At 32.9% G+C, this 17,752-nt stretch overlaps 2 protein-coding genes across 2 annotated transcripts; both read left to right on the top strand.

Moving 5' to 3' along the window:
• The first annotated feature begins 7,486 nt into the window (after window positions 1–7,486).
• On the top strand, window positions 7,487–9,038 carry LOC133700359 (metalloendoproteinase 1-MMP). Its single transcript, XM_062123858.1, has one exon. It carries the CDS (start codon window positions 7,836–7,838, stop codon window positions 8,922–8,924), a length of 1,089 nt encoding a protein of 362 aa, XP_061979842.1. The 5' UTR covers window positions 7,487–7,835; the 3' UTR covers window positions 8,925–9,038.
• Window positions 9,039–11,859: 2,821 nt separating this feature from the next.
• On the top strand, window positions 11,860–15,547 carry LOC133701072 (WAT1-related protein At5g47470). Its single transcript, XM_062124853.1, has 7 exons — window positions 11,860–12,646; window positions 12,711–12,776; window positions 13,741–13,857; window positions 14,119–14,353; window positions 14,452–14,613; window positions 14,869–15,020; window positions 15,118–15,547. The coding sequence occupies exons 1-7, from the start codon at window positions 12,447–12,449 to the stop codon at window positions 15,242–15,244; spliced, it is 1,059 nt and encodes a 352-aa protein (XP_061980837.1). The 5' UTR covers window positions 11,860–12,446; the 3' UTR covers window positions 15,245–15,547.
• Window positions 15,548–17,752: the final 2,205 nt, after the last annotated feature.

Raw genomic sequence — 17,752 nt, 5'->3', positions numbered from 1 at the left:
TTAAAAAAGAAAAGAGATAATCACATCGAGTTTTCTAAGATTTGTTTCAGATTTCACTTTCCTGTTATAGTTTAAAAAAATTATATTTTACATCTTAAACTTTATACGTATGCCAACACTTTATTTCCTCCTAAAAATATTAATAAAAAATATCTTATTATTTATAAATTTATCATTTTATTCATTTTATTGACTAAATAGCAACTTGAGCTTGAAAACAATATATTGTGGTGCTTATACATCTTTAAAAGAAGCATTTTATCATTAAATTAATTGGGTTTCAAACTACACTATCAAGAAATGACAAACTCCCAAGATCAATAGAAGATCACAATATTATGCAGGGGTGCAATTTGGCTTCATGGTATATCATGATAACATGGCTTGCTAAGAATGGATCTGGGGAGGATGCCATTGATTGATCTGTTCAGTTTAGCCACAGAGGATTGGAACCTGATGCACAGATTTTTGCTGGGCTGTTCTTTACTTGTAATGCCATGGTATATCATGATAACCCCGATGCATGTTTGTATTAAAGTCAATTGCAGTTATAATAATAATATTATCAAAATTTTGCCTTTTGGCTCCTGGCTGGCAGTAAAATTGTTTAGGTTGTTGTTTTTTATTTATGGATAAACCAATTTGGGTTTTGTTCTTAGCATGCCCTGAAGTTTCAGCGAAAAAAAATAAAATAATTTTTTTATATATTTTTAAATTGTGACGTGTTAATATAAAAAATAAAATAATAATATTTTAATATATTTTCAAGTAAAAAATATTTTAAAAAATAATCTCAACCAAATTATAAGATAATAATATATATAATATATTAGGATCTCTTTTAATAGTTTAAATTATTGAATTAAAATAATTTTTTGACATGATATCAGAGTCTTAATAACTAAACGGTCATGAGTTCGAATCTAATCATCCCTATTTATTTGATAAAAATTAAATATATAGTAATATGAATATATATAAGTTTCAAGCTCAAAAAATTTTAACTTGAAAAAGTATATTAAAAAATAATATAAATTATATATCTTGAAACCTCATATAATTTGAGTAAGATGAATTTTTTAACACAAATTACCCTTGATAGCAAGATTATTGATTTTTTTTAGGAAGATAAAATAATTATTTCATTGTGTTAAATTGAGTATTGATGCACAGTAAAAGTTTATGACTTTTAATTGTCAACCTCTCGAATCAATCTCAATCGACGAATCCGTTTTACTTTTGATTCCGTTAAAAGCAATGCTTTCATCCATCAAGCAACAAAACTAGCGAAGACAATAAAACAAAGATCGTTTTTTTCCTTTCGAGAAGAAAAAAAGAAGCCTGGGGATAATATCGAAGGGCAAAACATGAGCCCGGAAAGGACGAGAAACAGCAAAAACAAACCAGGCATGATCAGTACATATCCAAGCCGTCGTTCTTCATCTAGTCGATTGACGGTGGAGAAGATCGTTTTTTTTGGATCCCCGCGAGGAAGATGCCCAGTGCCTTGTTGTTTTCACTCCACACCATCCACGTCCCTGCTGCTCAGGAAGAAGGTGGTCCTCCGTTTTCTTTTCTTCTCTTGTTTACTGTCTGTGGCCGATTTTTCTTTTTCCCCACTCTTTTTGAGCATTGCACTGGTTTGGGTTGTATAATGAAGGTTTTTTTTTAAAAAATCAAAAAGGGAAAATGGCTGGTACAGGAATTAAATTCCCTGTGTAGAAAAAGATAAATATCTATTCGATACGCGAGTGCATAATGCTATGGCCCTCTGGTATTGAAAACTGCAACGACATGTTCTGAATTGCTGCTCCAATCTCAGAATCCCTGACAAGTGACAAGAAATAAGAAAAAAAATTATTGGTGGATTTACAACTTTGGTTGTTCTTTTGGGTTTCAATTCAAAATAACGGTTGTGGAATACTATTCAGGATTTCAAAGAGACATGATTGGAAAAGAAATTAACAATATTTATAGTTTTAGCCCAAAAAGTAGAAAAATAATTTTCCTATTTTGGCCCTTTTTAATTTCCTTTTCTATAAAAAAACAATATTAACCTTTTCATTATTTATATAAAAAATAAAACCGAATTTTACGGTTTTCGTGAGAGAGTGATTGCAGCCGTGTATATAGTAAACGGAAACATCTTGACGAAGGTGGTCCATGAAACCAACGACTTGAAAAGGCTGTCTTTGAGTCCTTAATTGGAATCTCGAAAAAGAAAGGGAAAATGCCATTGGGGAGATGCATGCTGCTTAGAGCATTAACGCCGTTAAGTTAGCGGTACTCGTCGGGACAGTGTGTCAACAGATAAGTTATTTGCCATCAATCAATTAGCACAATCTTGTTGAGGTCGATCCCTTTTATTAATTAATGTTTTCAAGAAATAAACCCTTTTATTAATTATTTTTTTCAAGAAATAAATCCTTTTATTTAAAGATAAAATAACATGTCTTAATTTTTGTTGAAGGGTTTGGGATAAGCTGGGCATGGACCCCGTGTGGGCGTGGGAAGATTACCTGCAGATGCTAATTAAGACAAGCTTGTAATAGAAATTGATTGTCCGCAAAAATAAGTGGCAAACATTTAACTAAATTATAGAGAACGATGTATTATTACTTCTATTTATTTTTGGTTTTGATAGCTTTTAAGTTCAATCATTCAATGTGTTCAGTAACCCCAAAGTTGCCGTGCCTTCTTTTTTATTTTACCGGCATGCTAAAATTTTGAGGTGGGCTAGAGAAAAGTCATGGAAGACTGTTTATTCATAAAGAGACGACAATTACTGTTATATTCCTATATTATTATTGTTTCTGTTATTTAATTTCAAGATTAAATGTTTGTTTAAGAGTGTAGTTGTAATTGGTTTTTAAAGTAATTTTTATATTGAAATGTATTAAAATAATATTTTTTTTATTTTTTAAAAATTATTTTTAAAATTAACGTATCAAAACAATACAAAACAAATAAAAAAATTAAAAATCTTATAAAAAGTAGTTGTACCGTGTTATCAAAATTTCCCTGAATTACATTACTTAATGGTGTATGGCTTTTTTAATTAACAGAATGCTCTAGAATTCAAATCCAACATTAACGATTTTTTTAAACTCAACATTGTACTATCCCAGCCGACTAGATTTTGATCATGTCAATATTCCAACCGGTTTAATTATTATATGGTCTAAATTAGATTTTGAATTATCAGATTTTTAAATTTACCCGTAAAATCATGTCAATCACTATCATAGAAACAACAATCATCTAAAAGTGAGAAAAATTATTATGTATACTATTAAATATGAAACTCTTAAAATAGTTTCCATCCAATTTACTGATTTTTTTTGTATTTATGAAAATAAAAAAACCCAAATGGATCATTAATATATATATATATACACACACACACATATATGCGTGTGAATTTTATATAATATAATTAATTATACATATAATGTAAATATTATGAATATAAATATACTATTAAATATGAAACTCTTAAAATAATTTCCATCCAAGTTACCGATCTTTTTGTATTAATCGATAATTATTGTCGATTAATGTTTTCGGCGATCAGCACAAGCAAATGGAATCTCCGATTAAATTCAAAGCTGAACGTTCACTCATTAACGATTTTATTAAATCTTGATTTTTTTTAAAAATTCTCATCCACCATAACTATTAAGAATTTAGAAGATTTTAAGGAAAAATTAATAATATTAATATAATGCGTGCATTAAAACGAGAGGACGGTCGAAAAATCTTAAATAATGAAGTAATCAAAGGAACTCAAAGTAGATGAAGACGCAGCTTCGTAAATTGAGCAGTGCCCTCCCTACCATACCAAGGAAGTGTTTTAGAGTTTGTTCATGTGGGCATGAGAAACTATTAAATTTGTGTTTTTTTTTAATGATTTTAACATATTAATATTAAAAATTAAAAAAATATTTTAAAATATTTTCAAGTATAAAAATTTATTTAAAAAAATATTCTCCATTATAAATAAAATGAGAAAAACAGCTTGGAGGATATTGGAGAAGAAAAGGAGAGGGGGGTACTTGGTCAAGCTAGAAAATTCATGATTACGACTAGTTGATCTAACTTTATGTTTTAATTAGTGGCGTCTAGATTTGTTGGAGGTTAGCACGTTCCAGTTGAGAGGCTTGTTGAATTTTCCAGTTTGATTTTTTCTTTTCTTTTCGTCCACAAGCGCCAGGCCGGAAGAGGGAGGATTTAATGCACCTCGACTCGAGTGATCGGATTTAAGAGAGGGGCCTGAGTCTCAGAGTTTGATAATAAGAGGCAAAAAAATATATATATAAAGTTTTTGTTTTCCGGTAAAAAGATTGACAGCGGTCTTTATCCAAATTTGCTGCCACCCTCTGGCACCCAACAGCCTATTCAATTCATGCTATGGCTACAGATTCTCTTGTCTAATTCACACTGCTCACTGAAATAATTGAACTCCCATTCTTTCTCCAATAATTAATTCAATTTAATATCTTATAAAATAAATATACTAATAAAAACTATTTAAATTTAAAATTTAGCTTATATTATATTTTGTTTTTAATTTTTATTAATTAAAATAAAATGATAAAATCTGAATTCATAACTACTTGGTTATTAAAATTCTGATACCATATAAAAAAATCATATTACTCAATGACTTAAACTATTATCTCATTATATAATTCTCTCTATAACACAAACAGCTTAAAAATTGCTTAAAAATGGACAGTTTCATACTACAATTTACTTGATTTTTATCTAGTGGAATTATATAATTCTGTCCAGCATTCTTACCATTGTTCAACTGATTGATTGAAGTTGTCTATAGCTAGTTCTAACATTCTGGCAGGACTGGGCTCGAACATTAACTCATGGTTGTTTTTATTACCTACCGATGTATCACCGAAGAAAATGACGACAAACAAATAATGGTAAATTGGACCATTGACAAGCAAACTGGGTTAGTTGTCAAGATTTCTCAGGACCTGGCGCCATCCTATTAAACATTCCTCCCCTGGCTCGCCGGCTCTCCCCTCTCTCCTCCCTGAAAGAAAGGGAAGATGGAGTTGAAAGCCCATAGGCCTGTTTACCACTTGGGCCACGTTGCAAGTTTTAAGGGACTGAAAATACTGTCGAGATTTTGAAGATATTGTTAGAGGACATGTAATATAGCCCGATGACACCAAGAATTTTGACCTTGACAGAGTTCCAGTGAACTGATATTCGAATCCAAATTCAGGCTAACTACCAATTCTCTCCTTCTGATCAATGTTGCCGAGAGATAGCCAGAGACGGTTTCAGAAAAATCAATTTCCATTATACCTTTGATCATAAGTTGAGTTTTTCTACCCAGAACAAATAAAATCTCCAGACCTTTGTAACTTAAAAATACACAAAAAAATAAAAATAAAAATAAAATTAGCAATTTCTATCTATAAAAACACTCGGTGTTTGAAATTATAGTAATAGTTGATTTTTAAAATGGTTTTTTAAAAAATATATATTAAAATAATTTTTTTATTTTTTAAAATTTATTTTTGTCATAATATATCAACAATTCAAAATTATAACAAAAAATTAATTTTTTTAAAAAATAAAAAATTTCTAAAAACACAACTATGACTCCACTCATCAAAACCCCTATAGCAATATTCTTCGTAATCTTCACCGGCCCATTGCTAAATCTTCGAGTGACTCCGGTGACATTGCTTTTTTTTTTTTTTGTTGAATGGCCTTTTATAGGGGGGTGTTAACAATCATCGTCTTTATGAGTATATTAATTCTTGCAAATCTATTGAGGAATTTATGTAAAATGAAACTGCACACATTCTGAGAGAGAGAGAGAGAGAGAGAGAGTTTTCATCTATATCCTGATCATGCTTGTGTTTCTTCCTTTGATTTTTATTGTTATTGCTCAAAAAGAATATTTGGAAAAGTAAAATGAGCTATCTTGACGAAGACCAATAATCGGATATACTTCAATCATCCAGGTAGTGATCCAGTGGTAAGAACTTGGAATCAAGAGGTTTGTTCTCTCTGTGGTCTCAGGTTCGAGCTCTGTGGTTGTTTAATTGATGACTACTGGAGGTTTACATAGTCGTTAACTTCAGGGCCCGTGAGATTAGTCGAGGTGCGTGCAAGCTGATCCGAATATCCACATTAAATTAAAAAAAAAATTGAACATACTTGGTAGGAAAATAACAACAATAATAAATGAACATACTTTCGTTTTTAGCTTTCGCACAAATGTAGTGATCATCAATAACTTCGTAGAAAGAAACCAATTAAAAAAGAGGGTTATTAGGACGGACCCCCTGATAATTATAGTGACAAAGAAATAAGTTACTCACGATGAAGTTGCACTTCTACTTGTGTCCACTGGACAACTCAATTGCGCTTTTATAGAAGACTTCTTTAACCATTCATTTTAAACTTGTTTTTGCACAACTGAATCAAGCAGCCATAATTTCCCCTTTCTATTTGATATTTCCCAATAATTATGGAAAATTTAAAATACAAGAGAAATAAGTTTTTTTTTTGTTATAAGTCAATTTAAAAAAGATAAGAAAAAAAACTCAAGTAAAATCAGATTAACTTATAAAATCTATGGCTTAAGTCAGAAAAACGGGATAACTTCATAAAAAAATAAAAAAAAATTACGAAGTTTCTTTTCTAATAAATCCAATGTTTAAAGTTGAAATTGAGAAGAAAAAAAACCATGAGACCGGGAGAACTTTACATAAAGCAAATTGTAAAAGAAATTATGAAATCCAATTCTCAAATAACCTAATTGAAAACATGTATTTAATTAAAAAAATAACAAAAAAAATAAACAAAGTCAACTCAAGTTAACTTATCAACTTGCAAATTGGATCATAAAATCAGGATAACCCCATAAAAAGCAAATATAAAAAATTAAGAACCCTCATTCCAACCAACCCAATATTGAAAAATAAAATAAAATAAATTAATTAGAAAAAGTAGCCCAAAGAAATGATCCAAGTTAACTCCAGTTAACATGTTAAACTCACAATCTGGGTCACAAGATTAAAATAAATTCATAAAAAAAACTATGAAACTACATTTACAACAAATCTAATATTAAAGATTGAAATTAAAAGAAAAAAAACTTAATCTATAAAACTGATAAATAACTCAAAAGAAAAAAAAACTACAAAACTTTCTTGGCTAACAATTTTTCAAAACAACATAATAATATTGAATAATGAAAAAAAATTTGTTGGAAGATAAAATTAAAATAAATAAAATAAAATAAATAAACATTATTTTTCAGTGAATAATGTTTTGTGGACTTAGAGAGAGAAAGAGCTGGTGAAACATAAATATGGTATGATATGGGGTAAAAAAACAAGCGATTATCATGCAACACAAGTTAATACACATGAGAAGGAAATGACTTCAAAGTTAATTTGTTCAACAAACGGAAAACCACAAACTGAACTCAGACCAGTCAAATTATTATAATTATTCTTATCCTCAATTAAAAATACATTAAAATGCCAAATCTCAGTCTTTGATAATTAATTAATACAAGAGCTTAAATTAAAATAAATAGATAATCAGCAAAATATAGACAGTGGTTTGCACACCCACCCACCAAAGTCAGAATCTCTTGTGAAAAAGGAACACAAGGCCACGGCAGGATCTTCCCAACTTTCCTCTCTTTTTATGCAAAATTGATTTACTGCTCTCAAATCCAAACTCCCTTGGCTAACAATTACAAATCCTCCGATCCCCTGTGATAAAAGAGGTTCGAATCCCAAGACAACTAGCAGTGCCCCCACAAATTAAAACAGCCAACCGCTATGATTCAGTTTTTCAGTTATTACAGTTTCCTAATCTCCTTCTCCTTCCTCTGCCTTTCCCGCACTTCCTTTCCCGCCAGAATCAAACCAGACCCCTCATCGACTGTCACAACCGTCGATTCCTATAACACCACCACGTGGCATGATTTCACTCGCTTCCTTGATGTCGGGAAGGGCAGTCAAGTCAGTGGCATGTCGGAGCTGAAGAAATACTTCAACCGTTTCGGTTACCTCCCGATTCCCGACACGAACAATTTCACCGATACCTTCGATACGCAATTCGAATCGGTTGTTCTTGCATATCAAACAAATCTGGGATTGCCTGAAACAGGTAAACTGGACTTTGATACCATATCAATGATCGTGTTGCCCAGATGTGGTGTTAGTGACACAAAGACACACGACACAAGGTTTCAGGCGAAAAAACGTTTTGCATATTTTTATGGGAAGCCACGGTGGATGCGTCAGGCACCGGTGATACTAACCTATGCGTTTTCGCAGAATAATATGATTGATTACATAAGTATAAAAGACACAAGGACAGTTTTCAAGCGTGCCTTTTCAAGGTGGGCACAGGTGATTCCAGTGAGTTTTATGGAAATTGAAGAATATCCCTCAGCAGATATCCGAATTGGGTTTTATCATAGGGATCATGGCGATGGAAAACCGTTTGATGGGGTTCTGGGTGTGTTGGCTCATGCATTTTCACCGGAGAATGGGAGGTTTCATCTCGATGCAAGTGAAACGTGGGCCCTTGATTTAGATAAAATTAAGTCAAGGGTGGCGGTTGATTTGGAATCAGTTGCCACGCATGAGATTGGGCATGTGCTTGGATTGGCTCACTCTTCGTCCAAGGAAGCTGTGATGTATCCGAGTTTGAGTCCTAGGACCAAGAAAGTGGACCTAAAGATTGACGATGTAGATGGTGTTCAAGCTCTTTATGGGTCAAATCCTAATTTCAAGTTTAGCTCCTTGTTGGTGTCGGATAATTCGTTTAACAAGGGAATAATTGGTCTCAGAAATTCTAGATCATCAAAGTGGACAATTTCTTTAGTGGTGGGTGTTTTGACACTGTTTCTATGTACATAACGACACTCCCTTTTTTGGTGTCATTTTCAGGATTTTTATTTTTATTTTTATTTTTAGGTGTACCAAAATCACACATAGATTATTCAAATGAAAGAAAAATAACTCTCTGCTTTTTTTTACCTCTAACAGATATTTTTACGAGATACATATTCGTGTGAACCCGATTCTATCTCCTCTCTTGTTACAATTTTTTTTCACGAGTCTTATGGCTAAAGATGATACATGTTCGCCCAAGAAAATTAACGTGTCCAGTGAGGAGCAAAATACTTTTCTTCCTGTGTAGAGAAGCTTGTTTCGGTCCAGCTATGGGTAACTTTGTATGGGGCTTTATGTGTGAAGACAGGGAAGGAAGACAACCTTGAAAAGGAAACAGCAGATGCAATGGCAAACCAGAAATCCAGTTCAGGAAAGACACGCTTACTGTCCAATTCCCTTCCAAAGAATATACCTCAACTCAAAAGAGGTAAATAACCAAGGCATTACTTTATATCCAATCCAATCTTCACGGATGATGAAGGCTTCCAGATTGGGGAAAGAAACTCTTGCTCTGATTGTAACCACGTACATGTCATAAATTTAGAAGGCTTGTGCAGGAAACAAGATTTTACACTTTTTGGACATATTAGGTGTGCGGATATTATGGTGCAAAATATATTTTAAAAATGTTTTTTATTTAAAAATATATTAAAATGTTTTTTAAAATTTTAATGTCATAACATTAACCATAAAAAACATTTTTTAAAAAGCTATCAAAATACATATTCAAACACAAAATCAATTAAACAAAGGAAGCCAAAGAAGTGTATCCATGGAAAGCGTGCCAGTAATGATGGCACAATCTCATGTTAAAATTATATTCTTACTTAAACTTAACTAGCTTCAAATTATTTCAGATAATCACATATAAATAATAATAGATTTTATATAGATAATAATTACCAGTATATTAAAGTTTGCCTAGATCGAGCACAATAAATTGTGGGAGTCATTGATCGTTTCCGGATAAGCTCTAATATCCGTACAGTATTATTGATGGTTTAGGTATTTATGGTGTTAGAAAATGTTAAGGACTTAAATTTCTTGTCTCTGTGCCAGAAGGAATGACGTACAAAATCTAGCACACATGTAATTATATATATATATATATATATATATATATATATATATATATATATAGACCACAAATAAAACATTTGAAAAGACAAAGATGTATCCCCGTTAACATCTGAAACTCATAGAAGAGATTTGTCCCTTTAATTTTTTAGAGCTGGAGAAGCGAAAAAAGAAAAGGTAGAGATTTTGCTATGATCCACTTTTTCAGCCTTGGCAGTTCCTTTTGCAGATATTCCATATAAATCTTATCTCTCGGCTTGGTGTAAAGCAAATAATGTTTATAATGATGGATGAAGTTGTGAAAACGAACGAGCATTCCACGAGCTACGCCTTTAGCTGTGGTTATTGAGTTTGAATGTGAGATTTTTTTTCTCTAGGTTTGGTGTTTTTTTATAACTAAAGTTCTTCGTCAAAACATAAAATCTTTAATATTTAAGTTAGTTGATAATATATATATATATATATATATATATATATATATATATATATATATATATATATAAACATGTAGATAGGAGTGTGAATGGCTTTTGCGTTCCTAGCTTGGCTTGCTCTTTTTTTTTTAGTTTAATGTGGGTGTCCAGGTTAATTTACACGTACCTCGACTAATCTTACGGGTCCTAAAGTTAATAATTATGTAAACCTTTAGTGGCTATCATATGAGCAATTATAAAGCTCGAATCTGAAATTACAGAAAAAGCAAATTTCTTGATCTCAAGCATTACTACTTAATGATTGCTTGCTCATTTTACTAGCATAGAGACTGGAGAGTGGTGTTGCAATATCTAAGATGTGTGGAGAGGTTAGCACAGCATGGAGACTGGAGAGTGGTGTTGCAATATCTAAGATGTGTGGAGAGGTTAGCGCTACCATTAGTTGTGTGGTGCTTGTTGTGTCACTAATAGATAATTACGAGGAATACTATATTAAGGTGTGTGCCTTATGTGAGGGTAAAAAAGAGAGAGAGAGAGAGAGGAGAGAAAAGAAAAAAAAGAGGGAGAGGGACAGAGAGTGCGTGAGAGAGAGGGAGAGAGAATATGTGGGAGAGAAGGCATGTTTGAGAGAGAGAACGTGTAGGGAGAGAGGGAGAAAGAGAAAAGAAAAGGAGAGAGGTTGGTTGCCTGGCCGTTTATGATAAGGAGATTTGGCTGTTGAGACCCTATGGCTTGAATGACCATGAATTTTACAAAGTTAACTCTAAAATCCTTATCCTATTTCTGTACAAAGTCTTTGAGCTTGGTCTATATGAACTCTTTGAATTGGTTCCATCATATACCATATACATAATTATCACTTTACAATATAGTTTTGAAATCTGGTCCGGCTCGGCGGATCGACCCGAGGCTGAAATCGGGTCGGGTTGATGAAAAAATAGAAAAGATCATGACCTTGTGTGACCCGGCGGGTTGACCTGGCAAAACTCAGTCAAAAACCCGGTTGCAACCCGTTAACTTTTGTTTTTTTTATTAAAACGACACTGTTTTGAATTTTTTTAAAATAGAAATTGACCCGGTTGACCCGGTCAAAACCAGGTGACACCATTAAAACCTGGAATCCAGGCCTTAAACCGGATCAAGTTTAAAAACTATTCTTTACAATACAATTTGATTAATATATATATATACGCGCGTGTGCAAGCATGTAAAAGTAATATCTAACATCATATAATTAATGAATATTGTCACGAAATAATTATTTTTTTTTTTTAAGGAAAAGTGATGCCTAAAATTGTAATAGATTGCTTTAAGTTTTCTGGTGAATTCCGAGCCTAATAGAAAGATCACATTAGAGTCTGTTTCTGTTATGCTTAACAATAAAACTCCAAAAATAGGGAGATATATTTTGTTGGGAAAATTTAGAAAAAAAAGAAAAAAGAGAGCCGTTGGAGATAAGGGAGGTAAGAATGGCTAGGAAAGGACAATCGGCACTCACTCGATGATGCGCGAAGGACAGGGAAAGAAGATCGGTAGAGAAGCATTCATGAAGGTTGGCTAGACACAAAAATAAGATAAACACAAACAACAGAAATCCATTTGGAACAACAAAACCACGAAAACTCCCAAACAACCAGCCCATGAAAGAGAGCTAATTCCAAACTAGTTTTGCTGCACATGAGGAAAAATTGCCAAAGGTTTAGAAGGAAGAAGGCGAGATGCCCTTTCTCTTTCTCTTTCAATGTTAATGGTAACTAATCTTGTTAGAGAAATTAGTGCAAATTATAAAGGGAGAGACAAAAAAAATTGTTGGCATCCTCCACCATATATATATGGTGGCCATTTGAGTTTTTCGTTTGGAGATCATCGGTGAAGAACCAATAAAAGGAGAATAATTGAAGAAAGTCATTCCATTTGGGTGCTTTTCTCTGCTTGGAGGGGACATTAATTTTGCTGGGAGGATAGATATTTCAAAATGGTTTGGAACAAGAAGAAACAGACTCTCGAGGATTTGGTGATTATAGTAGGGCTGATAATGGTGCAATTTGTCTACGCAGGGAACTCGGTTTTGTTGAGCTATCTCATGTCTCTTGGCCTTAACCCTCTAACCATTGTTATTTTCTCAACTTTTGCCACCTTCCTCATACTCTCTCCCATTGCTGTTCATTTTGAAAGGTCTCTCTCTCTCTCTCATCTCTCTCTCTATAAATATGGGAAGTAAATTATGTTCATGTTGCAGGAGCAAATGGCCAAAGGAATTCAGATTGAAGTTGATGATTCAGCTGGTTTTAATTTCTTTTGGAGGGTAAGGCAATAATTAAAAATCTTTAAGATGATTTTTGATATTTCAATGTCAATAATTGCAATACTTACGAGTAATGAATGTCATAGTTAGATCAGCTAGCTATATACATATATATTGCCTGCAAAATTCAATTTTGTAATTAGTACTTTGTTTTGTCAGTATTGTTCTCTTCAAGGAAATCAAAGCTGGTAGGTCTTTGAAATCAATAATTAGCAAACTGTTGTTTTCTTTGAACAAAACCAAGTACTAAGATGATGAAGGTGCAAATAAATCCTCAAGAGAACTCCAAAGTTACCATTAGTTATTGTTCTCTTGTACAGGAAAATCACAATACAGCAGCACCAGTTTAGGTTCTGTTTGGAGTGTAATTTTCTCGAAGGGCTCTCTGATGGCTCTCCAATATCAATTGAGGAGAAATGTGTCCATTTGTAAAACAAGTCATATAGTGATTCATTATTATGTGTGGCATAATTAGGTTTAGGCAAGTCCTTATTTTTATTTTAATCGACATATAGTCGATAGGCACATCTACACGCTGCAGGCCTGTGGTGCTACAGCATCTGCACAGGACATGTTGGATGCCCCTGTCACCAGCAGATTTGTTGACATGCATGAAGATCAACATATCCACTCATGCGTCACTCATTACCAACTAGTACATTAAACATCATTTTGGGGTCTAGCGTTCTCTACCGCTTCGGATGATGTTAGAGATATTGATATTTCGAGAGCTATGGGTGCCTGAATCCTAGCATGTTTTTTCTTTTTAGTTTCTGTAAGTTTCATGTTGGACATTCTATTGTCATTGTGTCCATGGATGTATCTATTAACGTTTGTAGAGGTTTTTACTTTTTTTGAGCGAGGAGAGAGCAGACCGAGAAACAAACTAGGGAGAAAAGCCTAGAGACTGATTCAATGAGCATGGCACTCAAATGGTTTTCTTTCTTTCCTATTTCATTTTCAGGGTTACTCTGTTTCAGTCCTTATTCCTTAAGGGGATTAAGTTAACTTCACCAGCAATGGCTACAGCCATGCCGAACCTTGCTCCAGGGCTTATTTTCATTATTGCTTGGACATTAAGGTATCATTTCCAAATTTCTTTTGTAGCATTTCAAAATGTAAATTTCCTTTTAACAAAACATAATTGCCCACAGAAATTTAGTTTCACTCCAATCTAGTTGAGTAATGACAGTTACTTTGTCTAGTGATTGTTTATCTGATTACTAGCTAAAACGAATAGAGAAAATAATAAATATATATACTAAGCATCTGGTGCCCCTTGCTCTCAATTCGTTTCTGCTATTGTCTAGTGATTGTTTATCTGATCACTAGCTATGTGCAGGTTAGAGAAAGTTAAGCTATGTTGCGTATACAGCAAAGTCAAGATTGTAGGCACAATTTTATGTGTTGTAGGTGCCCTCATGATGAGTCTAATGAGCAGCACTGAATCAGCAAAAGAGTCAAAGTCCTCGGAAAGTACTCCCCTGGGAGATATGAGCTTCGACAAACATAAGATTAACGGTTGCTTATATCTCATAGCAGCGGTTTTCGTTCTATCAAGCAATGTTGTATTGCAAGTAATGTTTTAGATCAACAGTGAAGGAATTAATTATGTACAATCTGCACTGCATTATTTTAATCTCCCAAATTGAGTTTTGCAATGTGTTACGTACAGGCTACTACTTTGGGTGATTTTCCTGCTCCTATATCCCTGTGCGCCATAACATCATTGATTGGAGTAATTATAACTGCGATTGTAGAATTGGTTCTCAACCACAGAGTGGACGTTGGCTGGCCCCTGATGAGACTCGGGACCCTCATTTGCTATTCTATACTGGTAATCTCGCATCATTTTCCCTCTTCTAACATGTCAAGATTATTTGTTAAATTTTCTCACAAGAATGGAAATTTCCGTTTTATTAATTAGAGCCACTTTCTTCTACTTTAATTTGCTTGTGCTACTTGAAACCATTAATAAGTAATGGAGGAGTTAAATCATTTCAATAATTCCCTTTAATTTTATGTTGTTTCTTCAACACTTTCTACAGTCTATCAATCTTTTTTACAAGCTTCTAATCATTTGGATGCACAGGGAGGTGCTGTTGGTGGAGCATGTGTGAGCTTCAATGGATGGGCAATGAAGAAGAGGGGTCCAGTTCATGTGGCCGTGTTTAACCCCATTGGAACAGCTATCTCAGTTGTTTTTTCTGTTATTACCTTAGGCGACAGATTTAACCTTGCAAGGTAAGCTAGCGAGAATCACAAAGTAATTATATGTGACAAGAGCACACATAACTTCGTCACGTTTCAGTATCCTGATTTTTATTTTTCTCATTTGCAGCCTTGCTGGTATGTTCCTCATGTTCACTGGTCTATACTTGGTGCTATGGGCTAAAGGCAAAGAAGGTTTCCGTGATGGTGATCAACTGGAAAGTGAGTTTGATCCACAGAAGCGTCTCCTGGCTTAATAATTAGCGTCAATATTCAGATAGATTGCCCTAATTTGTTCAGTCAGCAAACCCTGTACTGGAAAGAGCTAGTGCACAAAGGAAACACCATCTTTATTGTAGTTGACAAGTTCACTAGAAAAACCTCCTGGTGTGTAAATATTGTTTAAGATACTCACCCCTTCTGGGAGCATAGAATGATCAGACTGCATGTCTTTCTTGAAAGCTCGAACATATTGTGTGTAGAAACTTGCGAGATTCTTGGAAAAATGTTTCCGTGGCTAATATAATTGTACTTGTATAAAGCTGTTTGATTTTGTTGTAGCCAAGCAATGTTGGAACCAAATATTTGCAGTTACCATGATCTAGTTTCTGCAAAATATAAAAAATGCATATTAACTTATATAAAAAAAAAATTTACAGCACTTGTTAAAATAAAATAAATTTAAGGAAGTAGAATGAGGCAAAGATGAATCATTTAAAATTAAAACAATTTATTAATTGCTTTTTAGTTATAGTAGTGTGATTGCAATATTGTTTCTCATATTTACTCAATCTTTTATTCGTGGTAGTACAACCGAAAATTAACAGCGAATCCAAGATTTGTATGTTGCTCTCTGCAAGAAAGAAACAGATGGATTTTGAAAGAAAGAATATAAAAGGAAGGAATTTTAGAAAGATTAAAAGTTTTTTAAATGATCAAAATTATATCAGAGTTGTCGTTTTTATATGGATAATTTCTGATAGTTAAATTAACGTTACTTTTACTTAAAATAAACAAACATATCTTTACAAGAATATAGTTAAATTAATGTTACTCTGTTTTAGAAGAACACAAATGTAAATTCTCATTTACCTTAACAATCCCTCACATGAATGAAAATTGTTTGATTAGAATAAAATACAAAGTAAATACATGAATTTGAGAGTAATAACAAAAAGTATCTACATTAGGCAAGGTAGCTTTTAACCTTGAACATTCCCTGGTGAAAAATTAGCAGATTCACTCGGCTAACCAATGAACATGATATCTTGAACTGTTCAACTTTTGTGCAAACCTAGATAATAGAAATCATACAGTTTCTTTTCTTACAATTGTATTCATTTTAGCCCCGAACACGTCATGGTTTTCAAAGAATGCTTTGGAAAATTTAATATTTTTTAATTCTTATAGAAGTTGTCTCATTTTACACTCACATAGGTAACTCATATTAAAAATATCTTGCAATACCCCTACTTAAATTTCTCAGGCTATAAGAATCATTAAAAACTTACCTTATCCTAGTTTTTGCTGTTGGTAGCACTTTTTATCATAGAAATAAGTAAAATTGAAACTATTAGACAGAAACATGATTTAGTTTTCCATTTGAATCTAGATTTGGGATCTTTAGTCAACTAGGTTGGATTTCTATCATGACAATTCTTTGAAAATAGACTTTAACCTTGTTCTTCTCGATCATTTATCAACTTGCTATCTTGTTAAGTCTTTTGTAAACAGATTCATAATGTTATCCTATGACTTTATATAATCAATAAAAACAATCCAGTTTAAGAGCAATTGTCTTATAGTGTTGTGTCTTCAATGTATATATTGAGATTTGCCATTATATATACTATTTTATGCATTACCAATTGCAGGTTAGCTATCACATTGCATATAACTAGCACAAGTTTTGGTCAGCTCGGAATATCCTCTAAAAAGCAAAAAGTTCTAAGGCCACCCTGCCTCTTCACCAGCTTTGTCTAAAACTATAAACTCAAACTTCATAGCGGACTTGGCTATACAAGTTTGTTTAGAGGATTTACAAGAAACTATAGCTTCTCTAATAGCATAGATACCTTTTTTTATGGAGGAACCATAACTTTGGTTAGACACCCTTATACTTTTATGTTTATAGGATGGTGTTTGACCCTTTCATAATTCATAAGGTATCTTGTCCAAATCTTTATGATGTATTTTATTCAGAATGTAATTTGCTAATAAAATAACCTCTTCCACAAGTTCTGAGATAATTTTAAACTTATCAACATGACATTCATCATTTATTTTAATGTTCAGTTCTTGCATTCAGCAATGTCATTCTATTGTGTTGAATAAGAGTCATGGTTTGATAGAGTATATCATGATTAATACAAAATTCATCTAAAGGTGAATCATATTCCTCCCTTTTATTTAATCCAGTCAAGTATATGATCTGAGTCGTTTTTTTTTTTAAAAAAACATTCTTACAATAGCTGAATATAATTTTTTGCTTCAAATAATTAGTCTAGTCCTGCAACAAAGCGCGAACACCAATTCTAATAAAAACTAAAATTGAAAGTTGAACTTTCATTTAACACACACACACGCAGCACACATAGTCCACATGCACTAGTTTATTTACTATACATCATGAGAAGTGTATGTATTAGGTTGTCTACCTAAATCTCTTTTTTATTATTATTATTATCTCACGGGCCTTAAAGTTAACGACCATGTAAGCTTTTAGTGGCCCTAAGGTTTATGAGACTCGAACTAGTGACCTCTAG

Source organism: Populus nigra, chromosome 8, assembly GCF_951802175.1.
Source record: "Populus nigra chromosome 8, ddPopNigr1.1, whole genome shotgun sequence".
Taxonomy (NCBI): domain Eukaryota; kingdom Viridiplantae; phylum Streptophyta; class Magnoliopsida; order Malpighiales; family Salicaceae; genus Populus; species Populus nigra.
The sequence above is the reverse complement of the archived record's forward strand: the minus strand, read 5'-3'. Positions and strand labels throughout refer to the sequence as shown.

Excerpts from the sequence above, each read along its gene's own strand:
- LOC133700359 (XM_062123858.1), top strand. The coding sequence starts at position 7,836 with ATGATTCAGTTTTTCAGTTATTACAGTTTCCTAATCTCCTTCTCCTTC.
- LOC133701072 (XM_062124853.1), top strand. The coding sequence starts at position 12,447 with ATGGTTTGGAACAAGAAGAAACAGACTCTCGAGGATTTGGTGATTATA. Across the intron at positions 13,858-14,118 it reads ATTATTGCTTGGACATTAAG|GTTAGAGAAAGTTAAGCTAT; the intron begins GTATCATTTCCA and ends AGCTATGTGCAG. Across the intron at positions 14,614-14,868 it reads TCATTTGCTATTCTATACTG|GGAGGTGCTGTTGGTGGAGC; the intron begins GTAATCTCGCAT and ends TTGGATGCACAG.